Source organism: Macaca fascicularis, chromosome 13, assembly GCF_037993035.2.
Source record: "Macaca fascicularis isolate 582-1 chromosome 13, T2T-MFA8v1.1".
NCBI classification, from domain to species: Eukaryota; Metazoa; Chordata; class Mammalia; order Primates; family Cercopithecidae; genus Macaca; species Macaca fascicularis.
In genome coordinates this window covers 84,869,951-84,893,757 of record NC_088387.1, presented here as the reverse complement: position 1 = coordinate 84,893,757, position 23,807 = coordinate 84,869,951, and the positions used below count along the sequence as shown (strand labels likewise).

Sequence of the window (23,807 nt, the reverse complement as noted above, 5' to 3'; positions counted from 1 at the left end):
TTTTTTTTTTTTTGAGACGGAGTCTCGCTGTGTCTCCCAGGCTGGAGTGCAGTGGCGTGATCTCGGCTCACTGCAAGCTCCGCCTCCCGGGTTCACGCCATTCTCCCGCCTCAGCCTCCCAAGTAGCTGAGACTACAGGCGCCCGCCACCACGCCCGGCTAGTTTTTTGTATTTTTAGTAGAGACGGGGTTTCACCATGTTAGCCAGGATAGTCTCGATCTCCTGACCTCGTGATCCACCCGCCTCGGCCTCCCAAAGTGCTGGGATTACAGGCTTGAGCCACCGCGCCCGGCCTAAAAACCTGTTTCATTAAGAGATGTTTCGAGAATAGTGTAATAGTGTGCTGGGTTAGTATCCAAATAAGGGTGGTCCCTATCATAATTTCAGTAGCTTCTATGACGTCCTACCTATTTCAGTGTGATTATTCTCGGGAATGACAGTTTTTGTACAATTCTCCTAACTACATACTTAAAAACAAAAAACCACAAAACTCTTGCAGTATGCTCGTGTGTGTGTATAATAAATATTTAATGAAAAGAAGAAAGCGTTATTTTTATTTTGTTTAGTGTCTGGCTCTGGAATCAAAAAGACATAAAACCTCAAGGATCAGCTTTGCTGCCTACTAGCTATTCTATATTGGCAAGTGATAAGCATACAGGTGAAGAAGCCATTCTCAGAGGTCCACATTCTAGTTTTTCTGTTTACTAGCTACATGATCTTAAGCAAGTTACCTAATCTATGTCTATAAAATGAAAAATGACTCCTATTTTTACTAACTCCTATTACTACTACTCCTATTACTATTAATAGTTAATAGTAACTCCTATTAGTAACATCTGTTACTACTGGAATACTAACAAAAGCATAATTCACATATAATTGCTTTGAAGACTGAGTATGTAAAGTTTTGTTTACTGTTTTACTATAGTGCCTGGCACGTAATAATACACACTGCAGATAGTAGTAGTAGTAGTAGTTTACACACACATTTCTATTTTGTTCATATTTCTCTTTCCTTTATATAAGTTAACAATTATGACAATAATTTCTTTGGCTAATGCTTCTGAAATATAAATATTTTAAACTTATATTTAATAACAAAAACAGACATAAATTTTACTTAGGGAAAACACCGAATCCTACCTTTACACTGCATTCCTTGGCGAAACAGGCCTTTCAATAACCGTTTGCAGTACTGACATATCGTGGGACGGGTATAAGAGTGAACAGCAAATGTGTGTGGAACTTTCACTCTGCACATTACCATCTTTTCCATCCAGATTGGGCGACCACTCCAAGAAGGAATTCTCTTACTTGGTTCCTGGTGGACATGTGACTATAACATAAGTAATTTTCATAAGTGTAAGTCAGTATTAAAAACAAAGTAGTGGGAGCAGAGCTTAACCACAAGAATCATTTATTTCAAACACTAAAGCCAAAAAACTCTAAAAATGTTGTTCTCAGCAGTTTCCTTTGCAATGTTTAATTTACCAGTCTTTGAATGAGAAAAACGCAGATTCTTTTTGCTAATATTTATGCTTAAAAAAAATCTAAGATACGTTAATTCTCAGGTACATATTTGCTGATTATTATTTGCCAGGCACATTTCAGCACTTTACAATAAAACCCACAAACTTTAAAACAAATAAATTCAGAAAGTATTATTGTTGCTCATTTTGCATTACTGAATGACATCTGAATATATTTTGAAACACATTTTAGATTTTCAAATTTATCTTAATACTAAAATATGTGCATACATTTTAAGTTTAATTAATAATGATAAACAATGGCAGATACAAAACTAATTAAAACAATAGTTTCAGTAACTCAGCTTTAAGAAGTTCCTTTATTTTCCAATTGTTTGGGTTTTTCTACCAGATGAACAAAAAGCAAAATTAAAGAAGGCACGAATTAAAAATTTTTGTAACCTGAGGGGTAAGTAGATTTTGGTAACTATGACCCTTTCTATATGAAGAGAATAATCAAACTAAACTATAGATCACCCAGGTCAATGTGGTTCATTCCATTCATTCAACACATATTCACTGATTATTATATGCCAGGCCCTATTATATACTAGGGACACAAAATTGAATAAAACATAATCCAAATTCTCAAGCACAAAATCCTAATACTCAACTACCATCTAGCTATATTAACAGATTTTGCTGTACCTGCTTGCATCCTCACTGCCAGAACTGAGGTCCTGAGATCTTTCAGATGCCTTCTATAACTGGTAATGTTTGTAAGTCAGAGAAGTTGGGCAATTCTACATTAACATGTTCAACCAAGGGAAGGAAAAGAAGTCAGAAAAAACCAAGAGACAGGGAAGTGCAAGGGAGAAGTAAGGAGAGGAGAAAAAATAAAAAAAAAGGGGGGACGAAAAGGAAAAGGACAAAACAACTGGTTGGAGAAGAGCACTATATAATGCCTCAGACTGATAGTATAGGAACTATTTTGTTTTTCTTTTTGAGACGGAGTTTTGCTCTTGTTGCCCAGGCTGGAGTGCAATGGCATGATCTCGGCTTACTGCAACCTCCACCTCTTGGGTTCAAGCGATTCTCCTGTCTCAGCCTCCCAAGTAGCTGGGATTACAGGCATGTGCCACCACACCTGGCTAATTCTGTATTTTTAGTAGAGACGGGTTTCACCATGTTGGCCAGGTTGGTCTCGAACTCCTGACCTCAGGTGATGCGCTCGCCTCAGCCTCCCAAAGTGCTGGGATTACAGGCATGAGCCACTGCACCCGGCCCCTTTTTCCCATTTTAATTTATCTCTGCATAATCCAATCCCATCAGTAACAGTGGATTGCCACACTATTGGGTGAGGATGGCAAGAAAGGTATGGCAGACTTAATTGGATGGAGGAGGATGTTGGTATAGTTATGTAGAAAATTTGGTTAAAATGAGACCACTGAAATCAGTAACTAGAACTGAGTGGAAGTTCTTTCTTGTTTTAATGTCCCCTATATACAAATTAGTGCTTAGCTTCAACTATTATTTCTTATTAATGTACAACCAGTAATTTTCTAAAAGTAATCTGATTATTTCCACAGCTTAAGTTAACATTTGCCAAAGTAATTGCTCACAAAAACGTTGTAACAATATGGTCAACTCTCAATTATATATAAAATAAAGGGAATAAAAACACATTTTTAAAATGGGTAATTCCTCAATTATGTATATTTAATCAGCTTTGGTGTATTAGTGAAATTCTCCGTTTTTTTCTTTTTTTTTTTTTTTTGAGATGGATTTTCACTGTTTTTGCCCAGGCTGGAGTGCAATGGCACAATCTCGGCTCACTGCAACCTCTGCCTCCTGGGTTCAAGCGATTCTCCTGCCTCAGCCTCCCAAGTAGCTGGGATTACAGGAGCATGCCACCACGCCCAGCTAATTTTGTATTTTTAGTAGAGATGGGGTTTCACCATGTTGGCCAGGCTGGTCTTGAACTCCCGACTTCAGGTGATCCTCCCGCCCCCGAAAGTGCTGGGATTACAGGCGTGTGCCACCGCGCCCAGCAATTCTCCAGTTTTACACACACTCAGATTCAACATTTTCTTTCTAGATTGATTCTATCCTCCCAAACCCCTAAGGAATTCTCCCGAATGTGCTCAAGGGAATACTGTCTGTTTTACCTTCAAGCAGGCAGCACTCAATTCTGGTTTCTTGAATCCCAGTGGTCCCATTTTAACCAAATTCAATGAACAATCTTCTTCTATTCTTCCATCTCTTTACTGGATTCCCTTTAGACCAAACCTGTTCAACCTGCAGCCACAGGCAGCCCAAGACAGCTCTGAACGAAGCCCAAGACAAATTTGTAAACTTTCTTAAAACGTTATGAGATTTTTTTTTTTTTTTAAATTTTAGTGCATCAGCTATCATTAGTGTTAGTATATATGTGGCCCAAGACAATTCTTCTTCCAGTGTAGCCCAGGGAAGCCAAAAGACTGGACACCTCTGCTTTAGACTGACATTATAACAGACATAACAGAAACTGACTTCTTACACGTAAACAAAAACAACCTTAGAGTCAGATTCAAAAGTTTCTACTCCTGGCCAGGCGCAGTGGCTCATGCATGTAATCCTAGCACTTTGGGAGGCCAAGGCAGGCAGAACACCTGAGGAGTTCAAGGCCAGCCTGGTCCAACATGGTGAAATCCCCTCTCTACTAACAATACGAAAATTAATCGGGCATGGTGGCAGGCGCCTGTAATCTCAGGAATTCAAGAGGCTGAGTCAGGAGAATCGCTTGAACCTGGGAGTTGGAGGCTGCAGTGAGCCGAGATGACACCACTGCACTACAGCCTGGGTGACAGAGTGAAACAGACAAGTATTTCCTTTAGCACATTTCTTTTTCCACCTCAAAAAAAAAAAAAAAAAAAAAGATAAAAAGTTTCTACTCCTAACTTGCCCATTTTCAAGCTTATCTTACTATTTAGTGAAGTTTAATATCTTGACTCCTTAGAAACCCGTTTCTTACCCATTTCTCCTAACTATAAAATCAGGATAGCCCCTATACCTCTTAGGACTGTGATGAGGGTTATATGACAAAAGGAAAGTACCTAGCATAAAGCCTGGCACATGATACTTTATGAGGCTCTTAATGGGCAGCCACTGTGAGTTAGTTCTTCTCTAACCTTGGTTGAGCTTCAGGGGTTCTTTCTTCCTAACTGGTATCTCCTCCATTCCTTCCTACTCCACTCATCCTTTCTTCTAATTTTCCCCCACAGACTCTTCTCTTACTCTGCCTTCTTTTTTTTGAGACTATGCTTGAACAGACTAAAGTAAACCTTGAAAGCCCTTCCATGCTATAAGTTCTAATTGTTTAAAAATACTCTGAACAATCTAACCACTTCAGACATGTAACTGCACTTCTTATACTTCCCTAAGGAGTTTTCATGTTCAAGATAAAATATAAACTAATGATAAATGTAATACCTTCTCCACTTTCTCTGTCCTTCTGCTATTTCCTAATCTAGTAATACTCAACTGGGCATAGGTGGCATACCAGCATCATTTGTGGGGCTCTTAACATACCTCTATTCTACTGTCCTCATTCCTAGGTAAGTCCTCTGTGCAGTTCAGTGTATAAGATGCACTAACTTTTTCCTACTAATCTTTTCCAGGCTCTTCTGTAGGTTTATACCAACCCCTCATTTTCAGTCCGTTGTGCCACAGCACTCTTTTTATCCTTTAAAAATCTCACACTAGGGGTAAATAATAGGAGAAGATGGAATTTTTGTGAAAGGATTTCAAAAGCTTTTACTCTGGTGTCTCAACTTAGCAAAATATAATGATCATAGTACCAAGACAAGGCCTTGATTTTGCCATTAATTTACAGAAGATCAGAGAAGTTATAGAAACAACTAAATAATAAGATTAAAACCTACAGATAGAAGTCATTTCAAATACTATCAAATGTACAAGGGAGTTATTTCTTTTTTCCTGGATCTACTGCCTTTGCCCTTGAGAGGTATACTGTATTAGGAAAAAAAATCACTGACTTATTAATAATGAGATCTGGGTTTAATTCCACTATCTTACTAATTTGCTCTCTGACTTCACACAAGTCACTTAACTGCTCTGTCTCAACTGTCTTATCTGTATACAGATCTGCAGATAGTAGTGGCTCATGCCTGTAATCCCAGAACTTTGGGAGGCTGCGGCGGGCCGCATCACAAGGTCAGGAGTTCAAGACCAGCCTGGCCAACACGGTGAAACCATGTCTCTACTAAAAATAAAAAATTAGCTGGGTGTGGTGGCACGCATCTGTAATCTCAGCTACTCGGGAGGCTGAGGTAGAAGAATCACTTGAACCCGTGAGGTGGAGGTTGCAGTGAGCAGAGACCGTGCTACTGCACTCCAGCCTGGGCAACAGAGCAAGACTCCATCTCAAAAAAACAAAAATTAAAAAAAAAAAAAAAAAAAAAAGATGAAGTATGGAGACCAGGAGCCAGGATACTGGCTGGAAGGTTAAAGCAGTGGTACAAATCATAATAACATCCCAAAGTGTACAAAAAGGAATTCATTACTACTTGTAAGTCCTGTCTCCATTACTACATTTTATGTTTCTTAAGTGCAGCAGTATTACCATTCTTTAGCGTACAAATTATGTTCCAGAATGATGTCATACACCCTGTAGAAACATAGAGAATAACTAGTAAAACGTCTAGAATACGTACCTCTTCACTGGGAAGGGCTACATATTCAGGCTGTAGGGGTCTTGGAACTGAGAGGCCGGGTCCCGGTAAAGATACATTTGACAGACGTCTCTTTCTTACTCCACTACAGTTATTTGGAATCTTGAAGGCACATCGTTTATGGTAATTTAATCCACAGCCTAAACATATTTTACAAGGTAAAATATAAGATTAAAAAAAAACTTTACTATTTAAGTGTGATACATAAAAACCACTGCTTCTTTTATTTAACATATTTTCTGTTAGCCATACCTACCCTAATTAAGAACCCTGACGGCAGGCTAAGTGGAAGCTAATGAATTCAAGAAGAAAAGGAAATGTGTAAAAAGGATAAGTCAGCTACAGCAGTGGTTCTTGAAGTGTGGTCCCTAAGGCGACCACCTGGAAATTTGTTAGAAATGTAAATAACAAGGCTCCACCCCAGATCTACTGAGTTAGAAACTACGGGGATGAGACCCAGCAAGTGTGTTTTAGGATGCACAATACGGTTTGAGAACCACTGGCTTAAAGCACTGGTTAGCAAACTATGGCCTCTGTACCAAATTCCTCCTGTGACATGAAAATTTTATGAAACTCAAATTTTGATGTTCCTAAATAAAGTTTTATTGGAACACAGCCATATCTATTTGTTTACATATTGTCTATGACTGGTTTCACAATGTAATAGCAAAGTTAAATCATGACAGAGACCATATGGCCAACAAAGTCTAAAACATTTACTCCCTGTCCCTCTACAGAAAAAGTTTATTGACCCTCCACCTTAGAAGACTGTTTCTTCATCAGAAATGTGCACCTGTGTCCTACTCCTAGCAATTCTAATTCAGAACAAATTTGACAATTTAGCTGAATGTAGGAGACAACTTTTTTTTTTCTTTCACCCAGGCTGGAGTGCAATTGTGCAATCTCGGCTCACTGCAACCTCCGCCTCCCGGGTTCAAGCGATTCTCCTGCCCCAGCCTCCCAAGTAGCTGGGATTACAGATGTAGGCCACCACGCCCGGCTAATTTTTTGTATTTTTAGTAAAGACAGGGTTTCGTCATGTTGGCCAGGCTGGTCTCAAACTTCTGACTTCAAGTGATCCACCCGCCTCGGCATCCCAAAGTGCTAGGATTACAGGCGTGAGCCACCGTGCCTGGCCAAGAAAACTTTTTTAAAACAAAAACAACATGAATATTTATGGAGCCATTACACCATTACACTGTACTAAATATTTAACCCTATTACCCAATTTAACCATTTACTCTTTACAAAACCAGTAGGGCAGAAGGTATTTTACAGAGAAATTAATCTTAAGAGGTTTAGTAATTTGCTCAAGAATATGAAGGAGTAGGTGGCAGAGACAGAATGAGTCCTGATCTCTCCAATCTAAATCCTTGTTACCACCCTAGTCAACAGCTCATCATCTTTTCACTAATAAAAAATGCAAATGTGGAATCTTATTTCAAATGATCACAAAAATTTTAGAACACATACCTTCACATTTCAGTCCCTGACGTACCAATCCCCAGAGCATCTCACCACAGTAATCACAGAAAGTAGGAGCTTTGTAAGAATGTACATAGAGAGTATGTGGACGGATCTGGAAATCTTCTACTGTGGCTAAAGCTTAAAAAAAGAAAAGCATTAAAATACACCTTATATTTGTAACTACGATAAGATTAAGAATGCTCCCATATTCATTTATGTCAAAGTACACAGAATCATTTTTTCTCTGAAAGTTTCACTGGACCATAAAAGTAAATTATTTTCAGCATTTAATATTTTGATTTCAAACTCTAGGAAGTCCATTTGCTGCTAATCATTTGAGCTCAAGAAGCAGGTAGTAGGTTAGTTATTTGGAACTCCAACAGCATTTTCTCATAATGACAAGATTACAAATAGAAGTTAGGTCTACTTTAGCCAATTAAAAACTGCTTAACTTACACAGTGGGATATAGAACACTAAAGTAAAAAGTAGTATGGAACTTAACTTCTATTTACAGAAACATTTCTGTAGAAAAAGATACTGAATCCTAACTTAGGATCCCAGGATATACTTGTTGGTCTGTTCTCCACAGTCCTAGTGGATAAGAGAAAGAAACTCCTTTCCCGTTAGTGAACACTGGACAGTAGACCCAAGGAACTTCCTCTCACCTCAACCTGCAAGTCATTAGTGGATACACTGTAGTCTGATGGGGTCCAGAGTAGAGAAGGAAGAGATGTGAGCAGGACTTCCAGGTGAGACAGGGAGTGAAACTCGTCAGGAGTGAAGAGGAAGGCAAAGATTGGGAAATACAGAGATGGTTTGGGGTTGCTGTATAGAAGATGAATGGTCAGTATAGCAGGGAGTGAGATGAATGACAGAATCAGAAATATAAGATGAGAGGAGTGGGGACTAATAAGGAGAGAGAGGATCTCAAGAAAAGGCTCAAAGGTGAATTTGAGAAAAGGGAACTTGGTAGCAAGGTTCTGACACATAGCTGCCCAGCTTGCTTCCTTTCTTCCATCAGTTCTCCTCCTTGCCAAACAAAAAGTACTGCAGACCTACTATGTGCATTATTATGGCATTTTTTCTTCCTTTTCACTCCTTATTATCTTGCCCACATTGCTGCTGGATGAGATGGCAAACAGTGGGAATTAAAAAACAATGTATGGCAAGAATGGGTGAGGTAGAAAAAGAGAAAGGTGGAAAAAAAACCAGTGGGACAAAAAGGGAAAGAGCATTTTTTATTTTAAAGCCACAGAAATAACCAGCATTGTAATTTCCTCTTCCATATCTTCATTACTTCTTTTTTCCTGATTCTCTTTTCTAAACCCCAATTTTCTTCTTTTATGCTCTTTACAGAAATGTGGGTGGGGGAAGGGAAAAAACAATTTCAGTGTAACTGTTTTATTTGTTTGACTCAGAGAAGAGTATATTTCTTTCAGACCAAATAATTTCCTTAGCTTAGTAACGTTCCAGTAATTCAGTTTATCTTCCTATCCTGATTTTTTCCTTTTTTTTTTTTGAGACAGAATCTTGCTCTGTTGCCCAGGCTGGAGTGCAGTGGCGCGATCTCAGCTCGCTGCAAGCTACGCCTCCCAGGTTCACACCATTCTCCTGCCTCAGCCTCCCAAGTAGCTGGGACTAGGCGCCCACCACCATGCCTGGCCAATTTTTTTTTTGTATTTTTAGTAGAGAGGGGGTTTCACCATGTTAGCCAGGATGGTCTCGATCTCCTGACTTCGTGATCTGCCTGCCTCGCCTCCGAAAGTGCTGGGATTACAGGCGTGAGCCACCGCGCCTGGCCTTTCTTTTCTTTTCTTTTTTTTTTTTAAAGAGACAAGTCTTCCTCTGTTGTCCAGGAGGAAGTGCAGTGGTGTGACCATGGCCCACTGTAGCCTCAGTCACCCAGGATCAGACAATCCTCCCACCTCATCCTCCCAAGTAGCTAAGACTACAGTTACATGTGACCATGCCTGGCTTTTTTTTTTTTTTTTTTTTTAATTTTTAGTAGAGATGAGGTATGCTGCTCAGGCTGGTCTCAAACTCCTGAGATAAGCAATCCTCCTGCCTCAGCCTCCCAAAGTGCTGGGCTTACAGATGTGAGCCACGGTTGCCAGCTATTTTTCTTTCTTTTTTTTTTTTTGAGACGGAGTCTCGCTCTGTCCCCAGGCTGGAGTGCAGTGGCACCATTTCAGCTCACTGCAAGCTCTGCCTCCCAGGTTCACGCCATTCTCCTGCCTCAGCCTCCCGAGCAGCTGGGACTACAGGTGCCTGCCACCACGACTGGCTAATTTTTTGCATTTTTTAGTAGAGACGGGGTTTCACAGTGTTAGCCAGGATAGTCTCAATCTCCTGACCTCGTGATCTGCCCGCCTCGGCCTCCCAAAGTGCTGGGATTACAGGCGTAAGCCACCGTGCCCGGCCTATTTTTCTTTCTTAATGGTGATATAACATTCCTGAAAGGAAAAATCATATGGTGACCATTATTAGAGATGAAAGAAATTAAGTAACAATAGTACAAAGACCAAATATAATTGAATTGCAGCATTTAGTAGAGAAAATTAGGCTCTTTGGGGGGAAAAAGGCAGTAACATTTAAAAAGCCACTTACTTACCTGAAAGAACCACTTCTACTAGGTCTCCTTCATGTATTTCATCTGCTGAGGTAATCAGCTGCAAAATATTTTCTGAGTTCATGTCATGGCGAAAGAGAAGAATTTTGTCATACATGCCAAAGAATCCACACTCTGGAAACTGAGGGATAATAGTCCTATATCAGTATAACCACAGCTTTCTATTTTTATAAGTAAATGTTTCAATTTTATCAAATAATTTAAAACATAGTGTTTTAACCTAACACTATTTGCTAACCACTCTATTGATACCTAAATGGTGATCCACATACTCAAGCATCCTGGTTAATTTTAAAGTTCAAGAAAAATAGAAAAGTAAATTTACAAATAAATAATCATTAATGATTTTAAAATACTTGTCTCTTACAAATACAGGATTTCTATATTCAGTTAGTGATGGAGAATATAATCTTAAACCTATTGCTACTGTATTCTTAGCCTGAAAGATAAGCAGTCTTTCCAGCGCCTTGAGACATGCTGCTCTAGATATTTCAAAATTCTTCAGTAAATCTCAGAATTTTAAATGCTCACTGACTTATTTGGGTTCCTCATAAAATATCCTTTAATAAATGACACCATGTCATCTGCCTGCATCAAATGGTCTGATATGAATCAGTCTCACTAAACTAAATGCATTTGTCACAGAGATGTTGCTGAAGATATCATTTACCTATTTCATATGGTAGCCCTTCTCTGTGAAGACCCACCCATAAAATAACTTAATCTGGTTGATTTTATAACATGAACAATTTGCTCATGTAAGTTAACATGTTTTCCTGTTTACTTTGCCCAACGGAAAAAGCACAGTCAAATTTGTAGCCCAATTTTACCATCGGTCTTGGATCTTACGGAATGTGTTTTAGGTGCAAACACTAACCTAGCTTCATCTCATTTTCTGGCCTTAATTTTCTCATTAGAAAACTCCTGTATATACTTCTGAAGAGTTCTCAAAACTTTTTTTTGAGACAGGGTCTTGTTCTGTTGCTCAGGATGAGTACAGTGATGTGATCACAGTTCATCACTGCAGCCTCAAACTCCGAGGCTCAAGTGATCCTCCCACCTCAGCCTCCCAAGTAGCTGGGACCACAGATGCATGCCACCACTGCCAGCTAATTTTTTATGTTTTGTAGAGACAGGGGTCTCCCTGTGTTGCCCAGGCTGGTGTTGAACTTCTAGACTCAAGTGATTCCCCAACCTCAGCCTCCCAAAGTGCTGGGATTAGAGGCATGAGCCACCACAACTGGCCTCTCAAATCTATTTTTTAAAGTTAAATTAAAAAAAAAATTAAAAACAATGATTAATTAGAAAGTTACAAGTTTATAGTTTTTTTAACCAGGGTAGAATGGAAAAGTACAGAAATATTTAGAATTTTTGTAATACTATTCTCCTTTTGAGTCACCAATAGTATTTGTAAAACCTCATAGTATGCTTTAACATATATCTAACAGTGTAAGAATTCTCAATTAAAAAGATACAAGTGAAAATACAAAACCAAAAAAATGAATTTTCATTTTAATTTTAAAATTAAAATTTTACTAAATTTTATCAAATTATTAAGTTGGAGAATAAAATATCTTCATAACTTAGTTACAACAATTTGTAAGGACAAAGGACTCCACATTCCATCCTCATTAAAACTCTAAGGCCAGATGTGGTGGCTCATGCCTGTAATCCCGGCACTTTAGAAGGCCAAGGCAGGCAGATCATCTGAGGTCAGGAGTTCGAGACCAGCCTGGACAACATGGTGAAACGCTGTCTCTAATAAAAATACAAAAATTAGCCAGGTGTGGTGGTGCATGTCTGTAGTCCCAGCTACTTGGGAGGCTGAGGCAAGAGAATCACTTGAATCTGGTAGATGGGAGGTTGCTGTGAGCCAAGATTGCACAACTGCACTCCAGCCTGGGTGACAGAATGAGACTCCGTCACAAACAAACTCACTCACTCTACTATTTGTATAAATAATACTGATTTCAAAAAGGCAGACTTATTGCATGTCTGGTAAGTGCAAGATACTGGCCCCACGGTTTGTAAAGACAGAACAGTCCTTATCTTCCAGGAACTTACAATCTAGTAGGAAGACAGAAACAAACACAAATATATATAGTATAAGGCAAATAACAAAATTAAAATAAAAAAATTATAGAAGGAGGAGGAATAAAAAATGTTAACTGGGAAGGTGAAGTAGAGGGATTCAGTATGATATTTGAGCAGAACAAAAAAAGAGAAGCAGAGTTTCCACAGGTTGAAAGTGTAAGTATCATCAATGAGAAGTTACAAGGTAAATGGAAGAAGGTAAGTGGAGCCTTGAGACTAAAGAATGAGATGGGGGAAAGTTGGGTATAAAGAGGGCAGAAAAGCACAGGGAACCCCACTGGCGCCACACTAACAGAGAAACCTGTTACTATGTTCAAACTTTGTCACCTACTAACTATAGCACCTATAGCACCTTTTCTAAGGTGCTTAGAAAGGTTGCTTAACTTCTCTAAATCAGTTGTTTATAAAATGGAGGATAATAGGAGTTATAGGCTGGCTTTACAAGGTTCTTATCAAAATTAAATTACTTGATGGCTGTAAAAGTCTCAGCACTGTGATCCATAAATACCAGTGGTTTATATTACTAAGGAATACCTAAGAGGGAGAAGAGACATAGGATTTCAGAGCAAGGCAGGAACATGATTAAATCTGTATTTTAAAAAGATAATGCTGACAGCATTGTGTAGAGGAACAGGAACAGGAAGAGACCAGAGAGCAAGATGCTGAAGAAAGGGTGACACTATCAGTCAGAAAAGTATCAGTCTGAATTATACAGCAAGTAAATGGAAAGAGACAGGACATTTCTCTCCAGAAACTATAGCAAGTAAATGGAAAAAGACAAGGGAATTTCTCTCCAGAAACTATCTTCGATAAATCATATGGCTCATCAATACTGTTTTGACCAAACCAGAAGTCCTGAATAACGGTAACTGAAGACCTAAATAATAAACACACTGAGAAGGAAAACAACATTAAAATAATTAATGTATGATTGGAAAAAATAAATATAACCTTCTTAATAAACACATGGCCTAATGAAAAATAGTATCAACATGAAGTTGGTATTAAGAGACTTAAAAGCATGTAAAGAAATTACAGTGAGATATTACAAAATATTTAAAATAGACATGTATATTAGAGGCTAGAAAGCTGTTGGTAATGATAAAGAATAAAGTCATTTCAACATGTTTTCATACTCTACTCATCTATACAACAGATAGATTATAATAACCAGCCTGTGAAAAAGATTTCTGCTATTCATGACTATGATTTATAGGTATGTTTGGCAGGGTATTTAGAAATTATGTAAGAGTCCGAAATAAAAACATGAGAAGTCTTGAGACATGTGTATATTAAAGATATACACCTAAAAAGAAATACACCATGAGCACACATTCATTATGAAGAATTATACAGAACAAACAAAAACCAAACTGTTAATGAATTGAATATACAAGGATTTACTGTTCCTGATTTTGAAAAATTCAGAAAATAGGTTTTCAAGCAGGAGTGGATCTCTAAACAATGTCTTATTTCTGGCCACACCTCAGAACCACCTGTGGAGCTTAAAACAAAGGATGCTTAGGCTATCATTTCAGGTTTATAGTTAAGCTCCTGGAGAACAGGCGGTGAACACCTGAATTTTAAATTTACTTTTAAAATATTCAATGTATATATTATATATACGCTTTAAAAAATCTACTTTTAAAAACAGTTTAAAATTTATAGAAAATGTAGACAATAGTACAGAGTTCCTGTATACTACCCCATACCCAGTTTCCCCTATTAACATTTTACATTAGTTACATGTTATATTTATTATAATTAATAACCCAATAGCCATACATTATCAATAACTAAGGCTCATACTTTATTCAGATTTCCTTAGTTTTTACCTAATATCCTTTTTCTGTTTAAGAATCCCATCCATACCATATCACCTTTAACTGTTATGTCCCCATAGGCCCCTTTTGGGCTGTGTTAGTTTCTCAGACTTTGCTGGATTTTGACATTCTTGGCTGTTTTGAGAAGTACTGGTCAGGTATATTGTCGGATGCCTCTCTACTGGAATTTGTCTGATGTTCTTCTCATTATTACTGGGGTAATGGGTTTTGGGGAGGCAGACCACAGAGGTAAAGTGCCATTCTCACTACATTCTGCCAAGGGCACCTACTATCAACACGACATCACCACTGATGTTGGTTGAGGCAGTGTTTGTCAGGATTCTCCACTGCAAAGCTACTTTCCCCCAACCTTTTCTATACATACTCTTTGGAAGTAAGTCACTATGAGCAGAGCACTTAAGTGGAAAGGTTTGTCTGTTTCCTTTCCTTGAAGGTGGAGTATCTACACAAATTATTTGAAATTCTTCTAAATGGGAGATTTATCTATTTTCCCCCACTTATTTATTCATCCAATCATTTACATATATATCAATATAGACTCATGGATATTTACTTTATACTTTCAGATACAATATATACTCTTTTAAAATACAATTTTATTTGTTTTTGAATAGGCAATTATTCAAAGTTCAAAAGGCAAAAAAGAGTAGATGGCACACCTACGCCCTAGCTGCCTCATTAACTGTCCCGTAGTCAGCAGTATTGCCAGTTTTCTCAGAATCCTTCTGAAAATACTTTACATATCAAATAAACATGAATATACCTTTCCTTCCATTTTACACAAATGGCAGCACGCTATAAACACTGTTCTGCAGCTTGCTTTTTTTTCACTTAGCAATATATTTTAGACATCATTCCATTAACAAAGTTCTTATTCTTTTTTTTTTTTTTTTTTTTAAAACAGATGTATAGTTTTCTTTTACCAGTCCCTACTAATGGATTATGGGGTAAGGAATAAAACTAATGCCAAACTGCCTTTGTTAAAATAATCATCCATCTCACTATATCATCTTAACCAAGTTACTTAACCTCAGTTTTTCCATCTGTAAAATAGTGCCTACTTCATAAAATTATCATGACAATACGTTTATATATATATATATACACACACACAAAAAAAACTTAGTGTCCTTTTCAATTTTTTTCATCAATGTTTTACATTTTTCATTGTAGAGATCTTTCACTTCTTTGGTTAAGCTTATTCCTAGGTATTTTATTTATAGCTATTGTAAATGGGATAATTTTCGTGGTTTCTATTTCAGATTGTTCACTGTTGGCATACAGAAATGCTACTGATTTCTGAATGTTGATTTTGTATCCTACATCTTTACTCAATTCATTTATCAGTTCTAATGGTTTGTTGGCAGAGTCTTTAGGTTTTTCTAAATATAAGATCATATCGTCTGCAAAAAAAGATAATCTGACGTCTTCCTTTCCAATTTGGATACCGTCTATTTCTTTCTCTTGTCTAATTGCTCTAGTTAAGAATTCCAGTATCATGCTGAATCAAAGTTGTGAAAGTGGGCATCCTTGTCTTGTTTCAGATCTTAGAGGAAAGGCCTTCAGTTTTTCCGCATTCAGTATGCCAGCTGCATGTTTGTCATATATGGCCCTTACTGTCTTGAGGTATGTTCCTTCTATACCCAGTTTGTTGACCAGTTTTTATTATGCAGTTTTCATTGTGTTCAATTTTACTGAATTTTTTTTTTTGGCATCTATCGAGATGACCATATGGGTTTTGGTCTTCATTCTGTTGATGTGACATATCATGTTTAATGATTTGTGTATGCTGAACCATCCTTATATTATAGAAGAAAACAATGGGTAAACACTCCAGGACATTAGTCTGGGCAAAGATTCCTTGAGTAAGACCTGAAAAGCACAGCTAGGCAAAACAAAAATGGACAAACGTGATCACATCAAGCTAAAAAGTTGGGCACAGTGGCTCACTGGTAATCCCAGCACTCTGGGAGGCTGAGGCGGTGGAGGCCGAGCTCAGGAGTTCAAGACCAGCCTGGTCAACATGGTGAAACCCATCTCTACTAAAACACACACACACACACACACACACACACACACACACACACGCTTCTGCAAGGAAATAATTAACAAGTGAAGTGACAACCTGAACAACGGGAGAAAGTATCTGCAAACTATTCAACTGACAAGTGGTTAATAAACAGAATATATAAGGAGCTCAAATGACTCAACGACAACAAAAAAAGAAAATCCAATTTAAAAATAAGCAAAAGATCTAAATAATATATTTCTCAAAAGAAGACATACAAATGCCAAATTGGTACATGAAAAAATACTCAACATTCACTAATCATCAGAGAAATGCAAATCAAAACCACAATGAGATATCATCTCATCTCAAAACAGCTTTTATCAAAAAGAGAAAAAATTAAAGATATTGGTGAGGATGCAAAAAAAGGGGAATACTCATACACTATTGGTGGGAATGTAAATTAGTACAGTCACTATGAAAAAACAGTATGGAGGTTGCTAAAAATAAAACTACCATAGGATCCAGCAATCTCGCTGGTAGGTATCTACCCAAAAGAAAATAAATAAAAATATCAGAAAGATACCTGCACTCCCATGGTTACCGCAGCAAAATTCACAATAGCCACAATAGGGAATCAACCTAAGTGTCCATCAATGGATAAATGGATACAGAAAATGTGATACACATACATGGTGGAATATTATTCAGTATAAAAAAAAATGAAATCCTGTAATTTGCAACAACATGGACAGAAGTGAGGAACAACATTTCAGTTGGTGAAATAAGCCAGGCACAGAAAGACAAGTATTGCATGTTCTCACTCGTATGTGAAAAATTAAAAAAAATTTGACCTCGTGGAGACAGAGAGTAGGATGAAGACTACCGGAGGCTCTGAAGGGTAGTGGCTGGGGTGAATAAAGGGGTTGGTTAATGATTATAAAACTACAGTTAGATAGAAAAAATAAGATCTAGTGTTTGGTAGCATGATAGGGAGACTATAGTTAACAACAATTTATTGTATATTTCAAAATAACTAGAAGAGTAGAATTGGAATGTTCCTAACACAAATGATAAATATTTAAGGTGATAGATATCCCAATTACCCTCATTTGATCATTATGCATTGTATACTTGTATCAAAATATCACATGTACCTCATAAATATGTACAACTATTATTTATCCAGAAAAACAGAAATAAAAGAGATTAGAACTCCTGATAAGCTAAATACACCTTAGTTATTACAATCTCTTGTGAGTATGCGCAATACCCAATGAGTAATCCTATGTACATATCTTTTCCCACTTTTTGAGTATGAATATGAGATAACTTTCTAGGAGATTTGCTGGCTCAAAGACAGTGCATATTTGAAATTTGTAGATACTGCCAAATTGCTCTTTATGGAGGTCAAACCAATGTATACTTCTGCGAGTAATATACTGAGTATGTACTTGTTTTGCCATGTTTTTATAGTGTATTATCAAACTTGTTGACTTTAGATGAAAAAATGGTATTTTTGTAGTTTTAATTTGCATTTCTTTTATTACAAGAAGTTGAACATTTTTCATATGCTTAAGTGAATCTGTATTTCCTTTTCTGTAAATTGGGAATTCATATCTTTGCTTATTTTTAATGGATTGATCATCTTTAAAACTCTAAATCCAATTATTCCTCAGAATGATTTTCATTATGTAGAGACCTTAGTAAGTCCTGAGCAACATATCAAAAATCATAAACAAAAATACTTTATATTCCAAAGTATGTACGTTGAATTTCTCAAAATGATTTGACACCAGTGAAACCTAAGAGAGCTTTTAAGATAATAGCTTCTTGTTCTAAATCAGACTTCAGAAGAACAAAGAACAAAGGAGAAGAGCATTTTTTTTCTTTCAGTTGTATAATTTGAAAAGGAGAAAATATTTTGGCAAACTAATTAAAACCAATTCTTGATTACATTTTTTGAGTGGGGGGTCTCCCTCTGTCGCCCACAATGTAGTGGCTTGATCACGGCTCACTGCAACCTCAAACTCCTGTGCTCAAGCAGTCCTTTAGCCTCAGCCTCCCAAAGTGTTGAGATTACAGGCATAAGTCACCTTTCCTGGCCCTTAGTTACATTTGTGACTCTGCTATATCACTAATAGAGTCAAAAGGGGTGGGGGCAGAAACCTATACTAATGATGTTGTCTCTATATTCTTCAAAATACAATTCTTGCCCAATAAAATGGTGTATATGTATCCCTTCTAAACATTCTATTCTCCTGAGAGGGAAGAAGTTTGGAAAAGCAGCAGAGGTGATGATGTGTTTAAGTAATTGTCACTGGTTATTATTTAGTTTAGTCCTCTAGGGCAATGATCCTCAGCTGGGATGATTTTGCGCCCAGAAGCTATATGACAATGTCCTGAGACATTTTTGGTTTTCATAACTTGAGCTACTGGCATTCAGTGGGTAGAGCACTGTAGAACACACAAGGCAGCCTCCACAAGAATTATCCCACCCAAAACGTCAATAGTGCTGAAGTTGAGAAATCCTGTTTTAGGGAATAAAAGAGTCAAGAGAATAGAGAGGCTGGGAAATGTAGAAGTAGTTGGCAACCTTTTGAAAACTAGACAAGTCCATAATTCCTTACCTAGCCTACCTCATCCTTGATTAAAAGAAAGAGGAAAATAAAGAAACAGCTAAAGAAACAGCATGGTAGAAGCAAAATAGGCCTTGAATTTGGCCTCTTTCCAACTGCTCCCCCATCCCTCCAGATTTTCTGGATTTGCTTACTACAAACTGTGCCAATGACCCCTCTTGACTGTGCAAAATGAAGTATTTTCCCAGCCCATATGGGAATGTAACAGAATTTCATCACAGTTATTAAATTTTCACCCTCATGCACTCTGCTCACTTCAGATTCTTTGCTTTTGCATTAAAGATTACTTCAATAATTTTAAAAAATAATCTTATCTTTCTGTAACCATTTTAGACGTTACTTTTTACAGCATTAACTTAACATTTTTAAGTAAAAGGTTCCAACAGTTGCAAACAAAATTATTTTAAGCAACACTTATTTTGAAAGTAATTTAAGGTGAACCATTTCAAGTTCATGTCGTTAAAATGTTGTCAGTAAAATTTTGGCAAGGTAGGAAGCTTCCAAGTTATTTCACTTGGTCAAACATAATTTTTGCACTTTAACAATGGCTTCAGAATTTCACACTATCTGAATGAATAATTTATCACTATGCCCTTTAAAATTTTTTTTTTTTTTTTTTTAGAGACACGGTCTCACCATATTGCCCAGGCTGGTCTCCTCCTGGACTCAAGCAATCATTCTGACTCAAGCCTCCCAAAGTGCTGATGATAAGAGACAGAAGGCAGAGAAATATTAGGCAGACAGGGGTGGGTCCCGATGAAACCCCACCTTCAAGATGAAAAGCCTGAAACCCGTGGCCCAAAGTGAGAACTTCTATCTCTGTTTGCCTGCTCTCTCCTGACTGGTTCTTTCTGAATTATCTTTTTACCAACTGAATGTTGCCTTTTCCAAAACTAGCTACCGTCTGCCCCCCAGCCCAACCCCCGTCCTGTGCCTATAAAGACCCCAGACTCAGCGAGTAGACAGAGAGAGAAGCAGCTTGACTGGAGAGTGGTGACTTGACATTGGTGGGACAGCTGGACTTCGGGGAGATGGCCTGACTACGGGGAGGAGCAGTTGGACCTCAGGGGAAGATTACCTGCCTGTCCCGTCCCCTCTTCCACGTCCTACTCTGCTGAGTGCCATTTCCCATCGCTTACAGCCTTTACCATCCTTCAAGTGTCTGGGGGACCTCATTGTTCTTAGATGCCAGACAAGCGCTGGAGACCCAACAAGTGCCGGTACCCCAAAAAAAAGGCTGTCATATAGGCCCTTTCCCCTTGCTGGCGGAGGGCAGCCACCCCACACAATGAGGCAAGGGGCCCACTGAGCTGGTAACACACTGCTGTCCACAGATGGCAGAGCTAAGAGACTATTGTATCTTCTGGGGCCTCTGGGGGGTTTGCAGGCACCCCCACGTGGGTGCCGCTGTGGGGCCTGCACAAAGTCTGCTCCTGCCATCGCTCAAGGCGACTAGCCAGATCCTGCACTCGTTTGCTCACATGTTCCCTCCCAAAGGAGGTTGAGTGTGGCGACTGAGTAAACAGGGCAATCCATCCCAAGTCCAATGAAGAGGTCGAGAAAAATCCTACATCACTGAGATTACAGGTGTGAGCTGCTGCGCCCAGCCAGTATGTACTTTTTTAAAAGGAAGAATGAAGGTTTTATTCTAAATGCAATGGGAAACGATTGAAGTTTAACATACATTTACTTTTAAAGTGTACTTGATATATAAGTGCACTAATCTTACTTAGAAGCTTGATAGCTTTATAAGCATACACATACCCCACATAACCACCACTCAGGTCAAGATATAGAATATTATCAGCATCCCAAGTTTCTTCGAATGCATTTAAGACATTGAATACCAACATCATTTTAAAAATCAGCATCACAAGTTTCTCCAAATGCATCTGAGACACCGAATAGCAACGTCATTTTAAAATTTGATGCCAAATAAATCTTCACAAGTCTTTTTAAACATAAACTCAATTATAGTAAATAAGCTTCATGAAGAAAAGGATATTCTCTTTTCAGGTTCCTCCTGAATCCCCAAGCACTTTGTACTTAACAGGTACTTACGGGGGGGGGGGGGGGGGGGGGGGGAAGCGTTGACTATTGAGCAACTAATTTAGCACTAATAAATTACACAGAAACAAATCTAATATTAACATCAATTTTAGGAAAATACTTAATTGGAGAGAAGCAGCTCAATGATTCTGTTTCTAAATACAGACATAAGGACTACAGATGAGTCAATCAGAAACTTACTCAACATGGACTTGAATTTATTAACGTTCATCATTAACCTCAACCCAGAATTTTTTGGATATGAAATATCATAAGAGGCCAGGCGTGGTGGCTCACGCCTGTAATCCCAGCACTTTGGGAGGCTGTGGCAGGTGGATCACCTGAGGACAGGAGTTTGAGACCAGCCTGGCCAACATTTTGAAACCCCGTCTCTACTAAAGATAGAAAAAAATTAGCTAGGTGTGGTGGCGGGTGCCTGTAATCCCAGCTACTTGGGAGGTTGGGGCAGGAGAATCACTTGCACCTGGGAGGTGGAGGTTACAGCGAGCCGAAATTGCACTACTGTACTCCAGCCTGGGTGAAACAGCAAAACTCCGTCTCAAAAAAAAAAAAAAAAAAACCAGACGAGTTGCTTCATTTAACACCTGCCTTTCTGATACCAACTAAAGCAATCTTTTTTCATTTTCATTTTTTCTTGTTTTGTTGTTAGTTCTGATTATCTTTAATTCAAACTTTCCGAATTAAAGATCTAGGACCTTCTATTCTAGCCAAGGTCTCATGATGAATAGTGGAATGTAAAAAATTTTTCTTCTTCCAGTTTGAGCCTTCAGATTAGTAATGGCTGCCTGACATTGATTTTGCCCAGACAAAAAAAGTACGGGTAGAATAAAGAGCAGGGGTAGAATACAGCTGCAACACAGCTATAGTAGAAAGAATGGATAGAAAAAAAAAAACACACACAGAATGACGACTGGGTTTTTTTGACAACAAAAGATACAGCTGGGGTTTTCAGTCTACTTTTGCATAACCTGAAAATTATACCCAATCTGTATCTACAGAGGCAATGCAGTCAAAGAACAGACCAAAATAACTCCTAAATTAGGCTACATAAGCAAACAACCTTCAGGTCTAGTGTCACGTAAATCGTCAAAACTAAAACCAAATGTTTTAAATCAGCTAAAAGCAGGCAACTTGCTTTTGTAAGAATAATTCCAATTTCTGTAAACAGCATTATAACTTAAAATGAATTGCTGTCTGCCAATTCCTTTCTCACTCCAATTATATCTACTATGTTCATTCAACAAATTAACACAGTAGCAGGAGCGTTATAGTGGTATCTTCCAAGCTTCTTAGCAATACGAAAGCAAGGTAGAGAAGCACTATTGAGTGCAGTCAATATGCATCAGAAATTGTGCAAAGCACTTGCTACAGACTCTTAATTTCCTCAAAACTCTTAAAACAAGTAATCCACGCCCTTTAATGAGATAAACACTTTATCTCTATTTTTTATAGTTTGTTTTTTTTTTTAATATGTTAAATGCTAAAATCAAAAGGCAAGAGCAAAGCAATGTAAGCATGTTGGCAGGCTACCTAATGGGAGGCTTTGGGACTTCAAGACCACTACAAAACCAGTGATTTTTCCATACGTAAACAGATTTTGAAATCATGAGTATTAATTACTTTTGAGCACTAAGTATGTGCCAGACACTACTGGGGCTTTACATTTAACCACCATTCTTCTTCTATGGAGGTGGACTTTATGACACTAGTTTCACACCTGAGAAAACTGAGGGTCAGAAGTAACTTGAAAAGGGCCTATCATCAGTAGCGGAATAGCAACTACAACCCAGGTGTCTCTCCTTGATTCCAAAACTCTGCTATGGCATAATATACTCTTGTTATCTCTTCCTTGGATTCTTTTTTTTTTTTTTAAACATATTACACCAGTAACAGAGTTAATGTAATTTCAAAGTTGAAAATCCAAGCATGAACAATCACTGTAAGATGGGCAAGGCTTCTGGCCTACTCCCTCAGTATCAATTTTCTCCCTTGTAATCATGGTAAGTGGCCTCACAGCTGTGATCTGATGAGGAAATTTCTGTTTGGCTCAATTCCAGTTCTACCTGCTGCTCAGATTTGTCTGCCTTCTGCATTCTCCTGATTCCCAGTCCCATTAGTTCTTCGGGTTTAATCAGTAAAAACACATTCCCTTAAGCTTATAAACCTCTAGAAGGCAGAGATCCTGTTTGTTGTTAATTTTGCTTTATAAAACAATATGAACATATAGGAACTTTATATATATATAGGTTAAAAATTCACATTAACTATATCCATACTCACAATAAAAACTATGCACTGTTAAACAAAAATGGGTTGGGTGTGGTGGCCCACACATGTAATCCCAGCACTCTGGGAAGCCAAGGTGGAGGGATCGCTTGAGTCGAGAGTTCGAGACCAGCCTGGGCAACATGGTGAAACCCCATCTCTACAAAAAATAAAAAAAATTAGCCGATTGTGGTGGCCGGAGTCTGTGGTCCAGCTACTTAGGGAGGGTGAGGTGGGAGGATCAATTGAGCCCAGGTCAATGCTGTAGTGAGCCTTGATCATGCCATTGCACCCCAGCCTGGGTGACAGAGCAAGATCCTGTCTCAAAAAACAAAAACAAAAATGCCCAGGCAAAACTAGAAATCCTGTTTAAGACCTCAAGCTGCAATTCACATTTGTAAGATTTTAATCCAGGAGATAGTCATATTCCCTATTTTACTAAGCCTCTGCAATAGTACTAAAAGACAGAGACATTGTAGATTTCTCCAAACTTCAGAAATGCTATTACTCCATCAGTTTAACTCAGGGGTTTTCAACCTCAGCATTATTAACATTTGGGGCCAGATAATGCTTTGTTGTATGGGGCTC

The 23,807-nt window shown here is 38.1% G+C and overlaps 1 protein-coding gene across 9 annotated transcripts in view; it reads right to left on the bottom strand.

Moving 5' to 3' along the window:
• Positions 1 to 23,807, bottom strand: part of PRKD3 (protein kinase D3) — a 78,002-nt gene that overhangs the window by 36,016 nt on the left and 18,179 nt on the right. For 7 of the 9 annotated variants that reach the window (XR_012422495.1, XR_012422494.1, XM_005576113.5 and 4 more), the window contains 4 exons: positions 10,282 to 10,420; positions 7,676 to 7,807; positions 6,185 to 6,342; positions 1,144 to 1,336 (listed from right to left, as the gene is read on the bottom strand). Coding sequence is in view for 7 of the 9 variants with exons in the window: in XM_005576113.5 (XP_005576170.1) it covers positions 1,144 to 1,336; positions 6,185 to 6,342; positions 7,676 to 7,807; positions 10,282 to 10,420 (622 nt within the window). In the remaining 2 variants the exon portion in view is untranslated. Of the gene's footprint in view, positions 1 to 1,143; positions 1,337 to 3,637; positions 3,796 to 6,184; positions 6,343 to 7,675; positions 7,808 to 10,281; positions 10,421 to 23,807 lie in introns of all 9 variants that reach the window. The other 2 variants (XM_074011959.1, XM_074011960.1) reach the window with 1 other exon arrangement.